Below are 20,637 nucleotides of genomic sequence, written 5' to 3'. Positions count from 1 at the left end.
ACAGTGTCCCTAATTTGCTGGGAAGTGGCGGTGCGGTCCCCTACGGCACTGCGTAGGATCCTACGGTCTTGGCGTGCATCCGTGCGTCGCTGCGGTCCGGTCCCAGGTCGACGGGCACGTGCACCTTCCGCCGACCACTGGCGACAACATCGATGTACTGTGGAGACCTCACGCCCCACGTGTTGAGCAATTCGGCGGTACGTCCACCAGGCCTCCTGCATGCCCACTATACGCCCTCGCTCAAAGTCCGTCAACTGCACATACGGTTCACGTCCACGCTGTCGCGGCATGCTACCAGTGTTAAAGACTGCGATGGAGCTCCGTATGCCATAGCAAACTGGCTGACACTGACGGTGGCGGTGCACAAATGCTGCGCAGCTAGCGCCATTCGACGGCCAACACCGCGGTTCCTGGTGTGTCCGCTGTGCCGTGCGTGTGATCATTGCTTGTAGAGCCCTCTCGCAGTGTCCGGAGCAAGTATGGTGGGTCTGACACACCGGTGTCAATGTGTTCTTTTTTCCATTTCCAGGAGTGTATGTTCCGAGTAAGGACTTAAGGGATGGGGAGAAGCACCATGGTTTAATAGTCGTGTTAAGAAACTGCTACGTAAAAAAGAGAACGTCATCTCAGATTCAAGAGATGTAGAAACCTTTGTGACAAACAAAAGCTGAATGAAGCGAAAATGAGCGTAAGGAAAGCAATGAGAGAAGCGTTCAATGACTTAGGAAGTAAAACTTTGTCAACCGATCTGAGTAAAAACCGTAAGAGGTTTTGATAGTGTGTAAAATCAGCGAGTGGGTCAAAATCATCTATTCATTCACTCAGTGACCATCTGGCACCGAAAGAAAAGGCCGAAATAATGAATTCGGTCTTCCGAAATTGTTTCACCGCTGAAGACTGTAACACGGTCCCTCCTTCCAATCGTAGTACGAACGTCGAAATGGCAGATACTGAGATAGAGAAGCAACTACAATCGCTTAGTAGTGGAAAGACATTAGGACCAGATGAGATACGCGTAATGTTCTACAAAGATTCTGGAAGTAACTTGCTCCCCTTCTAGCAGTAATTTACCGCAGATAGCTTGGGCAACGAAGGGCATTCAACGACTGGAAGAAAGCGCAGTTCATTTTCATTTTTAAGAAGGGCCGTAGGACAGACGCCCAGAATTATAGACCTATATCGTTGGCGTAAATCTGTTTCAGAATTATGGAACATGTTTTGTGCTCAAGAATTATGACGTTTCTGGAGAATGAAAATCTCCTCTATAAAAATCAACACGGATTCCTCAAACAGAGATCCTGTGAAACTCAGCTCGCTCTGTTCCGCCGTGAGATCCACAGCGCCATAGACAATGGTTGATGTCGTATTTCTTGACTTCATGAAGGCATTTGACACCGTCTCGCACCGTCGTTTAGTGAAAAAAAATACGAGCTTATCGAGTATCGGAGAAGATTTGCGACTGGATTCAAGACAGAACTTAACACGTCGGTCTTAATTTAACAAAATCGACGGATGTATAGATAATTTCCGCAACACCCAAAGGAAGTGTTGTAGGACCGTTACTGTTTACAATATATATAAATGATCTAGCAGCAAACGTCGAATGCTCTTTAAGACTGCTCGCAGATGATACGATTATCTGTTACAAAGTAGCAACACCAGAAGATAGTAATGATTCGCAGAATGGCCTCCAGACAATTGGATTCGCAGTAATGCTGGTAACTGATGGGTTATGCATGGGGATCGTATCAGTCTGTACCACATCAAAACAGCCTGAAGATGACGCAATGAAGCGTCGAAACTGATAGCAACAAAATAAAATAAAATCATAAGGACGGCTGTAGGTGTTTTTATTTTTTGTCGCATATTACTTCCTCCCACATACTTCTCACGTAATGACCACGAGGAAAAATTCCAAGGAAGGAAGGAAGATTGGGTTAAACGTCCCGTTGATATCGAGGTCATAAGAGACGGAGCACAAGCTCGGATTGTGTCAAGGATGGAGAAGGAAATCGGTCGTGTCCTTTCAAATGAGCCATCCCGGCACTTGCCTCGAGCGATTTAGGGAAATCACGAAAAACTAAACCTGGGTGGCCAGAGACGGGTTTAAACCGGATAAAATTCTGAAAATTAGAGCCATTTCAGAAGCTTACCGACAATCATTCTTCCCACACGCTATTCGTGGGTGGAACAGGGTTGGAGGACTCAGTTAATGATACAAAAGTGCCCTCCGCCATACACCATTAGGTGGCTTCCAGAGTACGATGTAGATGTAGATGCCTTTACTGTATGTTCGACGTCAGTACTTGGCGAGAAAATTTATTTGCCGCAAGAGTCAGCTGCCTACTAGTAGACTAATCGTCCTACGAGAAATAATAGACAATCTTCCCTCATAAGGTCTACATTGGAAATTAGGAACATTTGCCCACTGTTTATGCCACCATTAGGCATACCATCGACAACTGGATTCAAACAGACAGTTATATAATCCCATTTGGAAGTTCATTCAGATATAATTTGGGAAACCTCAATATTCACCATTACAAATTTATGAAAAATTGCTTTGGCGTAATCAATTCAAATTTCAGCACTTACATTAATTTTTCTTGGCCACATGTTGTTCATGCATTACTTACGACTTTCGATATCAAGCGACTTTCTTGACCCCAAGCTGAAATTTCCCAAACAATTTCGTCTGCTCCCATACTGATCAATTTTTACCGCGAAAAAGATGGCGATTCGAGAGGCTCACATATTTGCTTGTTATGCGGGGCTCTAGAACCTGCTGAAAGCGTCAGACTCAAAGAGCATGTTGCAAGCTATTGAAACCCTGAAATGGACCATCAAATGTACGAAGCCCTTTTTTGTTTTCTACGAGACTGTAACGTGCGTGTCTCCAGTTTGGTGTTCCAGTTTTAGTTGCGTTAACACGTTAATCTCCAGGTGTATGCTCCCCACTCTGTTGAACTGGTATGTCAAGATACGTTAGCTATAACTGTTCAACCTATATGGAAATTACAAAAAAAAATTAAATAGTTGTTCAGACTATTTGTATAGAGTTTTCTCTGTATGTATAATTTTATATTTATACCTTTTGTTGGCAGTGTGGTTCAATAAACAGATACCAAATAAAAAATTGTAGATATATTTCTTTATTTTTTCATGTTTTCGTACACAAAAACATTTGACGTAAAATTTGGCTGTTAGGCAACAGCTGCGTTAAATAATTTGCTCAGGCAGCCATTATTTGTGGATAAGCACAGTTTTGCGAAGGTGACTCCGAAGGAATTACGTTTGAATTTGCCGCCATTTGTCTACCACTGCCATCTCGATTTGCAGCGGAGAAAATGTGTTGACACTACCTTAAAAAGTTTATACGCCGCGGTGTAACATGTGAACTTAACGTTAATTATAAACTGAAAGGTAAGAGCAGTTTAAGGGAGTGATGCTGCTATTCGAGCAAGGGCTTCTCATTGGATTGCAAGATAATACCCTACACTTTACAGGTACACTCATCGGTATCGACTTTTACGCCGCCTCTTGACAATAGCTGGAACACAGGTACAAAACAATAACAAAGTTAGGATGCGTCCATGTGAAGTGTGTGTGTGAGCGGTGTAGGTATGTGAGAAATTGATGTTATAATGGTTATTTGTGTGACGGAAGAAGTTCCTAGGAGCAGTACGGGTATGTGTAGTTGCATGTTTCAGTGTGAGAACCGAAATACAATATCCATTGAGGTAATAAAGACCAAGGTCTAGGTGATTGAACTTTGTTAGGTCATTACACGATGGTAGAAAATTGCGAGAAGCATCCAATTCTGAGTTGTAGAAGCTGTCGTTTGGTTTGTATTTCATGTAATCATCTCCCAACAACTCTGAAAGAAAGTAAGAATTAGATTTCAGGAACGGAAAGCGCACACGTGCGATTCAGCTTGTATACATAATACGCACGAATGATGGCTCGCGTAAATATTAGAGCTTTGGCGTAAACATTTATCAGTCTGAAAGAATGTTTAATGCCTATTCGAATTAGTAGTGTTACGTTTAACTTTATGTTTGGTGGAAGTGATCATTTTTGCTTTTTAAAACTGGTATCCGTTTCTACATACATTTTTTCGAACTGCTGAAAAACCTCACAATGCCATTCCCAGTACATTTATTCGCTTATGTGATTTGTCAACAAAGGTCGTACTACTTACAAAATAAGCAGTCCCTATCAAAATCATGATACAAAAAGTAAACAATATCTGTTCAAATATACCAAAAATCCTCGGCATGGTGCAGAAGAAAGTTCATTATACAAGCATAAAGGTATATAATAAATATTCATTTAATGTCAGATCAGCCATTGGGATTCTGACTAAAGTCGAAAAACCGCCAAAAACTTGTCTTTTGAAGACTCTTTCTATTCTTAACAGGATTTTTTTGAGAATGTAATACTTGTCAACTCAGCTTAATTTTATTTAGGCTATTATAATGTGAACTTACAATGTAGCACTGTTAACTCACTTAAACAGAATACTTTATATATGAATTAAAGTGTAAGCCTTTTTATTTTTGTGTGTGACTATTATTACTAGCCTATAATCATCTGAGCACTTGCACCTCACTTTTCACATACCTGTTTGCATAATATTTAGAGAGTAACTTATGATCATCTACATAAGGCTGTTAGTGTAATAATCTGACGTGCTTTATATACTAGCAATTCGCTCATGTCTAGGATTCATGGTACTCAAAAATAAGCTGGAGGAAGATAATGTCTTATTAAATGTAAGATACCATTTTATTTGTTCTCGTGTTGAACAGATGAGTCGTATTTTGTCAGTAACTTGTTTGTGGATTTGTGATGCCTGTCTTGTAATAAAAAAGCCGACTTCAGTAATTTTAAAACCATTGTAGTTTAAAGGATGTGTTCTGTAGTGCCCTTCATGATGTTTCACACTGAAATGTCTGGATCGTGAATGATCTTGTAATTAATGAAGTTAATGGATATCGTTGTTGGCTATAACCAGTTGCATCACTGAAATCCATATGAGCTGTAATCTCAGGAGGAGGACTGAATACTGGGATTATGTGTTGTACCTGGCCAAGACCTTTTTAATCGGTGATAAAATGTTGGAACATGGCAGTTTTATCCAAATTACTTGTTTTTTATTTTCCTTCATTATTGATGTATGATTTCACATTGTTGAAGGTCATTATTTACATATTCCATTTCCATAATGCGGTTTAAAGTTTGAATGTTACCTTTCTCTTCAGTTGTTTTTTATTTTGTTTATAATTTCAGCGTAGGATTCCAGAGAAGATGGGGGAGACAACGCAGTGTCCAAAGCTGTAATGTGCCCTCTTCAGCAATGGTTATCAGCAGAAGTGATATCAAGAAACGTAGAAAGGAGGAAGAATCCCTAGATGAAGATATACAGGGAAGTCCAAAAAGGTAAACAGTATCACTTTTACAGTTTTTATGAAAATTGAGCCTTTGAATGTTTCACCCCAATACTACCCTTGGTCGCTGATAAAGTACTTTGTCAGGAAGTGTTTGTCATCTATGCTGCTTTTATGATTTCTGTAGCATAGTGCAATGTATTATTTACAAGCCTTAAATTCACACAGTGCTATTCTCCAAATCAAAGCAAGCTTTCAAGATGAATGATTGTTAATTTTTGCGTGTAAGTTAACATTCCTCTTTTTTACTTCTTTTTACTTTTGAGAGCAAATTTGTGTGCAGTGTGGTTTTCATACCTTGTCTGTTGCTATTGCTGTATAACTTATAGCTTTTGGTTCATGTAGAACATAAAAAAAGATTATTTATTGCATTTTCCATGTCACTTCATTGTTGACAGGACACTGGACATTACTCAAGAAATGAAATCTGTTCATCAAACAAATGTAACATATGACAATGGATTCAGTGTAAGAGAATTAATATTGGGATGTTAATCTAGATGCCAGATCGAGGGAAACTTTGTAATCATCAGGAGTTAGTGTTAGCTCACCTTCTAGAAAATGTACAAACTAGTGCAACTAGTATTGAATAAATTATCCACCAGATAGAAACAAGTAACTTTAATGTTACTGTTGTTCATCATATCTTCATCAGTTTTGGCCAGTGTGATATGTTTGTGCTGTATTTTCCAGTCCAGTACTACAAATGCAGTATAAGAGCTGTTAAAACACTACAACTAATACTTTGAAAGTAATGCAGAAACTGAATACATCTAATGAATCTTTATCAGAAAAATAAAACAAGTTGAGTAGGGATGTTATTTCCAATGCTCAACAACTGCTAGCTTACAGGACACTAAATATTAATTCACATTTGTAGGGAGGGACTCTGCAAGGGCTGCTGTTGCATAGTTCGACTGACTGATTTATTATGCAGATGACATCAGTCATGAAAACTGCAGAAGTCTAAACAACGCAGCTATGAATGTATAATTTTCTTTATAGTGACAACCCTACATAGGCCTACCCCCTTCAGTCTGTACAGTATGAAAGAGTTGGGAAACTCACTCTGGACAACTCTTGATGTCAGGCACTGGACTGGTGAGAATGGTGGGTCAAAGAGTGATTGCAACTTTCAACACGTGATTCTAGGTCATTAAGTAGGCCCCTACTCTAATGAATTGCAGAAGAGCAGATACTCAAGTGATCTCAGAACAGTTACAATGAGATCTAGTGAACAAAGTGTGTCATTGATATATTCCTTGAAGTGTGATGTCATATAGATAGTGTAAGTGTCAAATGTTCTGAGTGGCAAATCTCACATTTATCAGGAAAATTAAAAAAAAAGTATCTCTTTTTGTATGTAACTTCTTTGCATCCCAGATATTGAGAAGGTATTGTGATCTCATAGAATTATGGTGCTAAGCTCATCAGTGCGAGAAATAGTGAGATAAATTGGAAAATAAATAATTTATTAAACATGTTCTAGTACTATACCATAGAACTGAATGATTCTCAGTGCCAATAAGAAAATTTTTGTTCCAAGTGCTGTTTATACTGAGGTACTGTACTCTGTTCATTATAAGTATGAACCTGATGTAAACATTACACCATGTATTCTTCCACATTTGCTTGAATCTCATTGGATTTTGTTTCATATGAAGCAGAAGCCAAGCTGTGTCCAGTAGTGTCAAGTATGATCATAAGGATATGTTTTATGCTGTGTTACATGCACATAGCTGAATGATAGTTCAGGACAACAGCTTTACCGCCACATTAATCTTAGACAGCACTGGCCAGCCAGCTGGTCCAGCTAACCTGAGCAGTTGCAGTTCAGACATAAAAAGAGAAGAGCAAAGAAACAATATAGCTTTGAGTTTCATTTAATTTGCAAAGAGAATGAAGTGATATTTGGCAAAACACTTCTTAGGTGACCAGACGGAAAGCACAAAATGCTATCGTTCTTACCTAAAACAATGTCTTAATAACAAACAACCATAATGAAAATTCCTAAATTAAATACAGGTAATTTTTCTGAATGAGCTACGTGTGATACAAAGGCATACTGCAGGGATTTCACCATACTGGTGAATACTGAAACCACTGAAGTTATTAATTACAATCAGTCGTCTGGTAATCTCTTAACTCCTTCCTTATCTGAATCCTCTGTCTTCTACTACATTGATAATGAGTCAGAATCCACAAAGCCACCCAGGCACAGCATTTTCTCCTCTTATCACTCTCGTTCACATGAGACTACATCTGTGGTATAAAACAAAGGACACAGTCCAAATAAAGAGTATTTGGTTTTTCTTTTTTGCCCTAAAAATTAAGTTGTTAAGTTTTCACAATTTAAGCTACCTTTAGTAACAATATTTTATAAAATATCAATAATTAAGAATTTATATTTGAAATGAAGACAGGAATTTTTAATGAAATATGTAACTAGAAACAAGAAGACGTGTATTATTCATAAAAAAGAATGACTAAGGCGAAACTTGAACCAGCGATCCATGAACTGCACTAAGTGTAACAGAGCCAAACACTCGGTGAAGTAAGGAACCAGAAAAAAAAAATGTCGGATACGGCCTTTCTGCCCTACATTCCCAGAGTGACGGACAGAATCGACCGTATATTGCGCAAACATGGCGTAAAGACTATTTTCAAACCGACAAGGAAGATCAAAGAGTGTCTTAGATCGGCGAAGGAGAAAAGAGACCCACTTGCAATGTCGGGAATATACCGTATACCATGCACATGCGGAAAAATTTATGTCTGAATGACTGGACGATCCATTAACACCAGGATCAAAGAGCATAAGCGACACTGCAGGTTGGGGCAGGTGGAGAAATCGGCCGTGGCGGAGCACGCACTGAATGAGACCGACCATGTAATAAAATTCGCCGACACGGAAGTTCTGGCTGTAGAGAAGCACTATCACATGTGCTTGTTCAGAGAAGCTGTGGAAATACAAAAACACGCAAAAAGTTTGAACAAGAAAGAGGAAAGCCTTAAGGTAAACTGATCCTGGCTTCCCGTACTGCAGCGAAAGACCGTCGCAGGTAGCAAGAGGAGAACCGCACCGGAAATGACCGCGGAGAAGCCCTCGGACGTTGGCGCGCCAGGTACATATAGTCTGTGCCCGCAAGCTCGGCCCCAGGTCACCACCAGCAATGGAGGGTGAAGCTTTGACAATGCCAGCCACTCGTGCTGGCGAAACGTCAGAAAAATCATTAGATGAACGTCAGCCAAAGAACCCGAGACAGAAGCCAGTAGGCAGTTTGTCAACAAGTGGCCACGAAAGCCTCAACAATTTTGTACATTTCTAGTGTTCCAGATGGTCTTTGTTGCCATTCCTAACAAGCCGCTTCTAATCAGATTGCATGACTGTGGGGTATCACCTCAATTATGTGACTGGAGTTGTGATTTCCTGTCGGAAAGCTCACAGTTCATAGTAATTGATAGAAACAGAAGTTATATCTGTCATTCCCTAACAAAGTGTTGTAGGCCCTCTGCTGTTTCTGATCTATAGACACACATCAAAAAAAGTTTTGTATCACAGTTCCCAGAACTGCGGAAGATAGGTGTTGACTGTGGATATTGTATCACAGACTGACTCTCTTTGATTGTTCAGAGGTGTCACTAAAACCACCCAAAAATGTAAACGACGATGCATGCCCAGCACCTATTAGACGGAGGGGGTCCAACAGCCGATCAGTTCCAGTCAGTCCACGAGAAAGGAGGTACACGGCTTGTGTTGTCTGTAGTTCAACCTTGCCGAGGTGGCCAATACCGCGGTTCGATCACATGCGCGTTCTTACTGTGTGCCAGGAAAGGCTCTCAACAAGGGAAGTGTCTAAGCACCTCGGAGTGAACCGAGGCGATGTTGTTCAGACATGGAGGACATACAGAGAGACAGGAATTGTCGATGACAAGCCTCGCTCAGGCTGCCCAAGGGCTACTACTGCAGTGGATGACTGCTACCTACAGATTATGGCTCGAAGGAACCTTGACAGTAATGCCACCGTGTTGAATGATGCTGTGCGCAATAGACTGCATGACGCACAACTTCACTCCCGACGTAAATGGCAATCTCCATCTTTGCAACCACAACATAATCCAGTGCTGTACAGGTGGGCCCAACAACATGCCAAATGCACCACTCAGAATTGGCATCACATTCTCTTCACGGATGAGTGTAGCATATGCCTTCAACCAGATAATCATTAGAGATGTGTCTGCCTTAGACACACTGTCCAGCGACTGTAGCAAGGTGGAGGTTCCCTGCTGTTCTGGGGTGGCATTATGTGGGGCCAGAATACTCTGCTGGTTGTCATGGAAGGTGCCATAATGGCTGTAAGATAAGTGAATGCCATCCTCCGTCTGATAGTGCAACCATATTGGCGAGGTATTTGTCTTCATGGATGACAATTCATGCCTCCGTCATGCACATATTGTGAATGACTTCCTTCAGGATGTATGGAAGTGAAAAATGGACGATAAATAGTTTGGACAAGAAGAGAATAGAAGCTTTCGAAATGTGGTGCTACAGATGAATGCTGAAAATTAGATGGGTAGATCACATAACTAATGAGGAAGTATTGAATAGAATTGGGGAGGAGTTTGTGGCACAACTTCACAAGAAGAAGGTACCGGTTGGTAGGACACGTTCTGAGGCATCAAGGGATCACAAATTTAGCATTGGAGGGCAGCGTGGAGAGTAAAAATCGTAGAGGGAGACCAAGAGATGAATACACTAAGCAGATTCAGAATGATGTAGGTTGCAGTAAGTACTGGGAGATGAAGAAGCTTGCACAGGATATAGTAGCATGGAGAGCTGCATCAAACCAGTCTCAGGACTGAAAACCACAACAACAACAACGACAACAACAACAACACATTGTAAAGTAAAGTGTCGATTGGACCAAATTAATTTCTGTATCCCACTTTGCTATAATATTTATTGTACTGTACATAAGCCAGTATTGGTAATTTTCCTCTGTGATGAACTGTTGTATCACAGTTTTATATGTGATATTTATGTCCAGATAACCATTTGATGAAAGATTTAATTAATGAAAAGTTAATGTTTGTAACATTCTGGAAAGCAGGGGTGGATTCTCAATGGCACTTTCCAAAGCCCACATGTGATATTAGTTCTTATGTCGTGCTTCCATGGCTGCATTGTCCACATCACCTCAAAAATACTTTCCTGCCACTTGTAGCTGCACATTTTCAGCAACTCCACTAACTCTTGGTTTGTTTTTTGTGATAAAAGCTTGCCATCCTCTTCTTTTTACCTTTTTACTAGTGTGACATTCAAATCCCCATCTGACAGTGCAGATTTAGGTCTTCTGTGATTTCTCCAAATCACTTACAGCTATTGCTGGGATGGTACATGTCAAAAGTAATGATCACTTTCCTTCCCTGTCTTTTCCCAATCCAAACTTATGCTCCCTCTGTAATGACCTCATCGTCAATGGTACAGCAGACTCATCTCTCTTCCTTTTTACTTTTGCCCATCGTATAGGTACCTTACAAGAGTAGGGTGAAAAAGACATTGATCACATTGCACACTGTTATTGTAGTACCACCTGAAAATTCATTATCAGGACATCCAAGAGTAAAAAAAGATACTGCCACCACTAAAGACCTTTTTCCACATACAAACATGTGGCTCAATAATGAACTCCTCCACAAATGCTGGCAACAAGAGAAAACCATTTGACTAAATTGAGAGATTGAATTATCACTGAATGTAAGTATACTTTGGTATGCGGGATGTTTTTATTATCTTTTTCTTTCTTTCTTTCTTTCTTCTTCTTCTTCTTCTTCTTCTTCTTCTTCTTCTTCTCCTTCTCCCTTTTTTTTAAGTGTTCCATGCTCTTACAGGGCACAGTATTATAAAATAAAAAATAAAAAACGCCCACTCCTAGAAACATATTCCCAGAAAAAAATACATGTACTGTGATACCCATGTGCCTGATACTACACTAGTTGCTCACTGTGAGTACCACTCATTCTTCCACAACCTTCAGCTTCCTTCTAGAAGGTTCACAAACTCGTGCATTGTTAGAGAGTGTGGATTATACTAATGCCTTTCATTATCTCGATAATCTTATATATAAGGGATTAAGGCACAGAGGATGAGGAGCCCTTGCTACTGGACGTCTTTGACCATTCCAGCACTCATTAAACATTTGTTAACTACTGTTGTACAAGGTATAGCAAATGGTATGGTGCCCTGTCATGCACAAGCCACATCAATTTTGTTTTTGCAGTTTGCAGTGGTAATGTTCTCCAGCACATCTCTTCTTCATTGTCCACCCCCCCCCCCACCCCCCCCCCCCCCATATGCACGCACGCACACACACAAACACACACACACACACACACACACACACACACACACACACACACACAAACTTTCAAAAGAAACAGTAGCAGTCAATTTGTCCAGTAAAATGTATGATGTATGGCCCTGTGAACCCACCACCCACAATTTGCGCTCACACATTGATACTTAAGTGAACTTGGTGTCTTGGTTCCATAATCAATAATTTATATCTGCATACAAGTGATGATTGTGCTGATTTTTTATCCCATCTTGTGTAAATATAGCCTCATTCATAAATAAAATGCAAGCTGTAAACTGTATATCTTCAATGTTCCGTCTCAGAATCCATTAGTAGAAGTATTATCTGACATGGTGTCCTTGTGGCCTCAGGACTCACAAATGCTGTGAGTGATATGGATAAAATAACTGTTTATGCAGAACTGACCAGGCAAGGATGTGATTTATGACTTCAGCAGCGCCAATTTTTTGCACACGTTTCAGGATAATCTAAAGGTTGTCAATTCACTCAAGTACCTAGGAATTACAATAAGGAACAAACTAAACTGGAACAATCACATGAGATAATGTTGTGGGGAAGACAAACCAAAGACTGTGTTTTACTGGCAGAGCAAGTAGAAGAGGCAACAAATCAACTAAAAGAACTCCCTGCACCATGCTTGTCCATCATCTACCGAAGTGTTGAAGTGCTGTATGGATCCTCACCAGACTGGATTGACAGAAGAAATCAAAAAATTGGAAGAAGGGCAGCTCGTTTTGTGTTATCGCAAAATAGGGGAGGGAGTGCAGAGATATAATATGCAAGTGGGGTGGCAGTCATTAAAACAAAGGTGTTTTTTGTTGTGGTGAGATCTTGTCAGTAAATTTCAATCTTCAGCATTCTCCTCTGAATGCGAAACTATTTAGTTGACACCCACCTGCATAAGGAGGAGTGATCATTGTTATAAAATAAGAGAAATCAGAGCTCACATGGAAAGATTTAAGTGTTTGCTTTTCCTTTGTACTGTTAGTGTGGAGTGGTAGATAAATAGTATGAAAATGGTTTGTGAACCCTCTGCCAGGCTTTGAAGTGTGTATTGCAGAGTAATCATGTGGATCGTATAATCATCACAACACTCGCTGAATCATATCTGGCATTCAAATGAATTGTGAAAGGTCTGCTGCAATCCCATGTCCTTGTTGTGAATAACACTGTGTCTACAAGTTGCTAGAACAATCTGCTGAACATCTTTGACCCTTGAGTGAATGTGGCTATGTATAAAGTGCGCCATCCACAAATAACATTGTCTTATGCCGTTACATTGTTGTTTTACAATTGCGAGCCCACATCTATTCCTTCATTATTGTTTCAGCTAACAAAGTGATAAGTTGTGGTGTCACCCCATCCAAATGAGCAGCAATAACATAAAATAAGCGGTGAGCTAGGTGAGAAAAAAATTTACAATCTGAGCCGGGAAATGCCCCACATTCCAAGCTAGCAGCACAATCCCACAATGAGCCAGTTGTCTGTGAGGTAATTAATAATAGAATAAGCATGAAGCTGGGATCTGTTGCAACTGTGCTGTTTAATGCTTCGAGTGAGTCATCACAGTGGATTAACACCTGTACATGACTACAGAATGATACAGTGAAAGTTTATTTTATTATTGTTTAAGCAATCAGTGATTTAGCACATATAGTATAACTTTATTTTGTCATTGTTTAATTAAACTAAGATTAAACTATTATTTTGCTCATACTTTTTTACCTTCATAACATAAAGATAGTTTCTTTTTTTACATGTGTACAAAGTATGCTACATGCCCACTCCAGGGGTTAAGATTTAATGCATTGTTGAATTTGGCTGACATACACAACATGTGCTGCCGATCAATACCATTGGCTAAACAATACCAGAACACCATGTCTATGAGTTCTCTGTGGAATAATAAGCCTCCACTTTACTTTTGACATTGTCCACACTGCATGGAATCAAAAATCTTGCTCTGATGCCAGCAAAATCTTGGAGCAACATGTACAGATTGACTAATGTTGTAAGTGCTGTATCACACAATAGCATCATAGTTGAACTAAGCACAGAGACAAATACAACCAATAATAAGTGTTCAATGAAGATCAATAAGAAGACAATCTGTAACACTCTGTGCTTATTATTTCTAGATACAAGTAAAATTACTTATATCTTGACAAGTTCTTGCTTCCAGACGTATGTTTAAAGGACTTTTTTCTCTAGTTTCAGCCAGAACGTCTCCTGTAAGAGTACAAGGCTCTTTTTCTAGCACCCTGTATTTATCATATAAAAAATAAGAAATATCTTTACTGATCTTATCTCTCATAAAAATTTGCATTTTGCAGAAAAGATCAACTTGATGTCATCACAGTGAGCTGTATTACAGTTCTGTAGTAGCTACCGTATGTCCATGACACCTTTTTTAATATATATTACACATCCCTAGGTTGTGTTAATACCAGAACATGGAGAATTACTTAAATTTATTTGTATGAATCAAGTTGTCTCTCTGCTATTCTCTCATTGGCTGCTTTAAGATCAGCTGTAGACACAAATGCCACACCACATGGAGACCACTTCCAACTCAGCTTCATAAAATGCTTAAATATGAACATTGTCCTTTTTCGTAACTTTTACTGTATTTTGTGCTCCATTTATAGTAGTTATTATTTCTTCATAGTGGAACAGTTAACAGTGTTAGGAACATCACAGCTATTAATTTTGACCCGTTTTCTTCCCTCTACTGTTGCAGAACAAAAGTACACGCTCAGAGGAAATTTGCACAGGGTTCTTCTAACCTAAGCAGCCCAGCATTAACTCCAGTGAAAGACAAGGACAAAGTAAAGAGCAATGGCACCGTCGTCTCTCCAGAACTCATCCCATCGAAGCGGCCAAAGACTGAGGATTTTCTTACATTTCTATGCTTCCGAGGTTAAGCAATTTTTAAAATTACCCTTTAATGTAGTTTTAAAAACAAAATATTTTAGTTATGATTGTAATTAGTGTTGATTTTTTTAATACTATTGATGACTGTAATTAGTGTTGATTTTTTATGCTATTGGTTATGTAATTTTAACCTCCCCATTTTTTTACTAATTTGTGTACGCTCTAGGAACACATATGGTATGTAGCCTATGTCATTTATGTACTTAAACTGATTGATGATTGTAATTAGTGTTGGTTTTTTTTATACTATTGATGATTGTAATTAGTGTTGATTTTTTATACTATTGGTTATGTAATTTTAACCTCCCCATTTTTTTACTAATTTGTGTACTCTCTAGGAATGCATATGGTATGTAACCTATGTCATTTACGTACTTACACTGTTTGCAAAACATACTGTTGCTGTATTTAAAAGCGGAATTTTTCTTTTGCCAGTTATTGTGCTATAGATGAAATTGTGTTACCAGTTTCCTTTTTACTATGTGTTACAGTAGTGTAGGGCATTATAAAATGTGCTGGGAATAGCATTTCTGAGATAAATGAAAACTTTTTTGGTTGTATAGGAGGTATTATTAAATTTTAACTAGAACCTAAAAAAAATAAAACTGCAGCCATAAAACTTGGTGATGGGGTTCATCCTTCTCTACATATTCAACCTTCTATGCAAACATTTTTCCTAGCGATGGATGATTTGCTTGAGACCGTGTTTGTAGATGTCTGCATTTTGACTGTTCAGGAAATGTTACCCCCCCCCCCCCCCCCCCCCTCAAAAGCCACCTCATTGTCATTCCAGAAATGCCTGCCACGCAGTGCTTTCTACATGCGAGGAAAGAGGAAGGTATCATGTCGTGACAGTACTGGGTGCAAGGGAAAATTTAATAGCCCAAATAAGCAGCTTGTCTGTGCTTTGTGCAGAATGAGCTGGACATTGTCTTGGAGCAAAAACTCCCCTTTAGACAGCTCCTCACATTGGTTCAGCTTGACTACCAGTATAATCCTATGGCAGTTTGCACCAAGGAGCAAAACCTGTTAGCACTAAACTATGGCAGTCCCAAAAACACTCAGTTTCACGAGCCTCTATGATGCTGGGTCTATGACTTTTTTCTCACAGTGCTTGTTGTGCTCATCTGTCTTGGGTTCATAGTGATACACACAGCTTGTCTGTGGCAATTGAGTGGCTAAAGCGGTCATCTGGATTGGTGTGGCAGAGCTGCAATATTTCTGCTGCTGGCTCTATTTAGTTGGCCTTTTGAATTGATGCCAACAGTCGCACAACCCAATGGGCAGCGACATTTTAAATATTCTGTACAAGAAATTGAAAACTGATCTGCAGCTGAATTTCACTTTTCCGCTGTCACCTCAGTTGTGATTTTCCAATCTTCAAGCACCGAGGCCTTCGTCGTTTTAGGTGTAATAATCAGTCTGACTTGTTTACACATTGCCTACACAAAAAAAGATTCAAATTGCTCTGAGCACTATGGGACTTAACAGCTGTGGTCATCAGTCCCCTAGAACTTAGAACTACTTAAACCTAACTAACCTAAGGACATCACACACATCCATGCCCGAGGCAGGATTCGAACCTGCGACCGTAGCAGTCGCGCGGTTCCGGACTGCGCGCCTAGAGCCGCGAGACCACTGCGGCCGGCACATTGTCTACACATTAGTCCTCCCAGTGCAAGCCTCTTCTTCTCTACATAATTACTGCCATCTACATCCAATTGAACCTCGTTACTGTAGTGCAGCTTTAGTCTCCCACTCCAATTGTTAACCCCCATAATTCTCTTGATTACCAATTTCACAGTGTACTGATGCCTCGGGTTGCGTCCTAGCCTCTATTCTCTCTTTGTCTTTATTATTTTCTGTCCATGTTTCAGTTCTGTATAAGGCTACACTGCAGAAAAATAGTTTCAGAAAACACTTCCTAACACATTTTAAATTCAGTTTTATCATATTTCTTCTTTTCAAGAAATCTTTAGTTTCTATTGTAAGGCTGCATTTTGTATCATTCCTTATTCTGTTGTCAGTTATTTTGCTGCCCAAATAGCAAAACTCGTCTCTCTACTTTTAGTAGCTCATTTCTTGATCTAATTCTCCTGGCACCATCTGCATTGATTACACTCAATTACTTTTGCTATACTTTTATTCATGTTCAGCTTACAATTTCTTTTCAAGACCCTATCCATTCCATTCCACTGATCTTTGAAATTACTTGCTGTCTCTGACAGAACTACAATGTCATTAACGTATCTTAAAGTTTTTCTTTCTTCTTCCTGAAATTCAATTTTCAAGTTCCGTCATAGTTCTCTTCACTGCTTGCTCTATCTACAAACTGAATAACATGGGGAATAGCTTACAACCCTATCTCATTGCCTTGTCAAGTACTGCCTCCCTTTCATGCCCTTCCACTCTGAGAACTGCTGTCTGGTTTCTTCACATGTATTACGTAACCTTTTGCTTCCTGTATTTTAATTTCAGACTTTCAGAAAAATTATTCGAATCAACATAATTACCACTGTTAGAAATAATTCAGTAAATTCCAGTTCCTACTGTAGAGAAGCCATAAAAGTTGATCATTTGTCATTGTCGAAAACTCTGTATATTCACAAAACAGTGTCAACAACATGTGAAAGTTACTTCACTGTGATGTCATATGCAAAAGTCATTGGCAGAATTTGCAAATATGCATTTCTGGTATGTTGGCATTGCATGTTTCTTACACAGCAACTGTAGCCCTGTTGGTGGAACAGTGCTTTGAAGTGTATGTTGGCAAAGTGTAAACGCTACTGAAAAGACAGAAGATGATTTATATTAACTTTTGTTGTTACTTTTGGATACACAGCTCATAAAACTTTAGAAGTCACAACTGTTCTATTACAGGTACTCCGATACTTCCTGCACGCTTGGACTTTTTCAACACAGCGCCGGTCCAGGAGACGATCGAGGAGGATGGGGGCTCGGTGGCTGGGGAGAGCAGCAAGGCCGCCCCCGTGGCGAGCACCAGCAGCAGCCGCCCCTCTCGCATGGCCGACCAGCCCCCGGTGAGTGGCCCAGCGCAGTTCATAGTGAAAAAGTTGTAATGCTTTGGTGTACAGGGTGTTCTGAACTTCACCATTTGATTACTGTTGGAATTTCAGTGCTACAACAAATTTCACAACAGTGGTTTCTGTAGGTAATAAAGACAGTAGTTAATAACATTTGTGTTACACCATCATTTATTCAGTAATGAGTACATTGGTGAATTGCTGTTCAAAACATAGGGCAGAGCGCCCACTGGAGTGTTACGTGACAAGTGGTGTGGTACAATGCATGCAACTTCAGATGGAACGCGCACAAAGTCTAATGGGATCACTCCTATCAGACTGACACAACATAACTATGCTATGTGGCAGTGACACCACTGCCAGATGAATGCAAAGTGCTCCACTTTTGCCATGTGCCTTGGCTGTACTACTATCAGTTTTTGGACATTTCTGCTTTGCTTGTGTATAGTTTTAGGATGAATATACTTTGATGTGTAGCGGTGATTGATCCAGCCACCGCGAGTTTGATTATTCCATTTTCTGGCAAGGCATCTGAGGATGTGTGTTAGTTTGTGGAGGACTTGGAAACCACTGCTGTGATGAATGGTTAGTCTGATGAACAGTTGTTACATGTAGCCAATATTAGATTAATGGGTGAAGCGAAGACATATGTAAGGTGTTCTGAGGCCTTAAGGAAGGCGGGACAGTTTAAGCAGTTGAAGGAGGGGCTTTTACAGAGGTACAAGAAACAGAATGGCGCTCAGTACTTCTGGGAGAGGTTGAGTACAGTGACGAAGAGGCAGGGGGAGACCGTAGAGAAATTTGCGGACAGGATAAGATAAATTAACAAGTACACTTACGAGTTGGGTCAGAGCGATGAGGCGAATGGTGTTCTGTTGCAGGAGGCTGAGCAAAGGGCACTTGATATATTTTTTAGGGGATTACTGCCGCGTATGCCGTGGAAAGTGCATGAAGGGACTCCGAAAGATTTGTATTCGGCCATTCAGCTGGCAATTCAACATGAGGAAATAAACGTGGCAACGGGGGTACTTGATAGACAAGCAGTGTTTACAGCGGATATAAAATGTTATAAGTTTGGTCGTACGGGACACATGTACCTAGTCACCAAGGAATAGAGGAGGGGGTGGAAATCAGCAGTGTGGAGGATGGAGAAGTGCAGTTAGTAGAGGTTGACAGTCGTTAAACGGCAGAGGGGGCGCAAGACCCGCCAAGGGAGCTCCCATTTAATTTCAGTGCTACAAAGACATATGCAGAGGTGGAATGTTCCGTTGTAAGATCCATAGGAACTAAAAAGTTTAAGATTTTGTTGGACACAGGGGCGCAAGTGTCAGTGGCTACTAAGAGTTTAATGGGACGAAGGAAGTTAGATCCACCACATTATAGGTTGAGTGGAGTGAGGGGTAAGGAGGTCACTCCTTTGGGGTCAGTGACAGTTGACTTTCGCATAGGGAAAGTCCGATTTGATGCATGCATGGAGGTAGTACCATGGGTGAGCCAGGGCTATGACATGATCCTAAGTGAAGATTTCTTGCATCAATATCATGCCAAAACTGACCTTGGACAACGAACTGTGGAACTTGGCGGAATGTTACTTCAGCTATCGAAAACTGTTGTCGATGCAGAGCTGTTGCGAGGGGGATTCAACGTAATGAACAAACCAATTGAGCCGCCTACATTAGCATTAAGGCTTAATTCACATGAGTGTGTGTCTAGAGGCACTGGGAAGTCGCTTTGGGGAAGTGTAGAGTCAAATCGACCTGTGGGTACAGTATGTGTTATTGAACCATTGGAGGATAATGAAGTTTTGGATCCATTAGGTTATTTTGTGAAACGTAGTATTGTACGCTTACAAGAGGGAAACGACGGGCGAGTAGTCCCTGTGTTTGTGGATAATTTTAGCGCTGTAGAGGCGAATTTGGGAAAAAGAGTTTTAGTAGCGAATTTGTATGGACCAGATGACGAAGACTGGTGTTCGAGAGGTAGGCGTAGCGATCAACCACTAACTGCCAATGGAACTGCATTGCATAACAAAGTTAAGCATTTGAAAGGAAGAGAAAAAGAGCATATGGAAGAGTTTTTTGTGGGAATTTAAGGATTTGTTTTTTATTCAAGGGCCATTACCAGAAACTCCGTTAGTTCTACATAGGATACCAACAGGGAACAAAGCACCTGTTTACTGTAAACCATATAGAATACCGAGGTATTTGCAGCCAGTTGTGGAGGATTTCATTGATCAGCAGCTTGCGGGCAGTATTATAGAGCATAGTAATAGTTGCTGAGGAGTGGGCATTGTCGTTCTGCCTATAAAATCTGTGGATGGAACTAAGAAATACAGGTTCTATTGTGACTACCAATACCTCAATAATAAGACAGTTAAGGACACACACCCCATGCCAAACATATCGGAGACTTTGGATCACTTAGGACAGTGTCAGTACTTCTCTACGATGGAATTGACAAGTGGTTATCATCAGTTAGAGGTGGCTCCAGAGGGTCATCCAAAACCTGCTTTCTCTATTCCTGGACACCATTACCAGTACATGAGAATGCCATTCGGTTTAGAAATTGCTCCAGCAACATTTCAGAGGTTGCTAGACAGTGTGTTGAGGGGTTTGAAACCAAGGCAGTGTCTTGTCTATTTGGATGACATTATAGTGTTTTCACATAGTATGGAGCAGCATAGACAGCAGTTAAGGGAAGTCTTCATGAGGTTAAGAGGAGCTCGTTTGACGTTAAGCCTGGGGAAGTGTCATTTTACATTAGAAGAAGTAAAATATGTGGGTCATATTATCAGTAAGGATGGAGTGCGAACAGATGTGAGGTTGGTACAGG

The 20,637-nt window shown here is 40.2% G+C and overlaps 1 protein-coding gene across 1 annotated transcript in view; it reads left to right on the top strand.

The window, feature by feature from the left end:
- The first annotated feature begins 3,575 nt into the window (after positions 1-3,575).
- Positions 3,576-20,637, top strand: part of LOC124794633 — a 188,879-nt gene continuing 171,817 nt past the window's right edge. The window contains exons 1-4 of the mRNA XM_047258140.1: positions 3,576-3,621; positions 5,293-5,442; positions 14,568-14,746; positions 17,642-17,802. Coding sequence (XP_047114096.1) covers positions 5,360-5,442; positions 14,568-14,746; positions 17,642-17,802 — 423 coding nt within the window. The 5' untranslated portion in view covers positions 3,576-3,621; positions 5,293-5,359. The remainder of the gene's footprint in view (positions 3,622-5,292; positions 5,443-14,567; positions 14,747-17,641; positions 17,803-20,637) is intronic.

Source organism: Schistocerca piceifrons, chromosome 4 (assembly GCF_021461385.2).
Source record: "Schistocerca piceifrons isolate TAMUIC-IGC-003096 chromosome 4, iqSchPice1.1, whole genome shotgun sequence".
Classification (NCBI taxonomy): domain Eukaryota; kingdom Metazoa; phylum Arthropoda; class Insecta; order Orthoptera; family Acrididae; genus Schistocerca; species Schistocerca piceifrons.
Note: the sequence above shows the minus strand (reverse complement) of the source record. Positions and strands in the feature narration are given on the sequence as shown.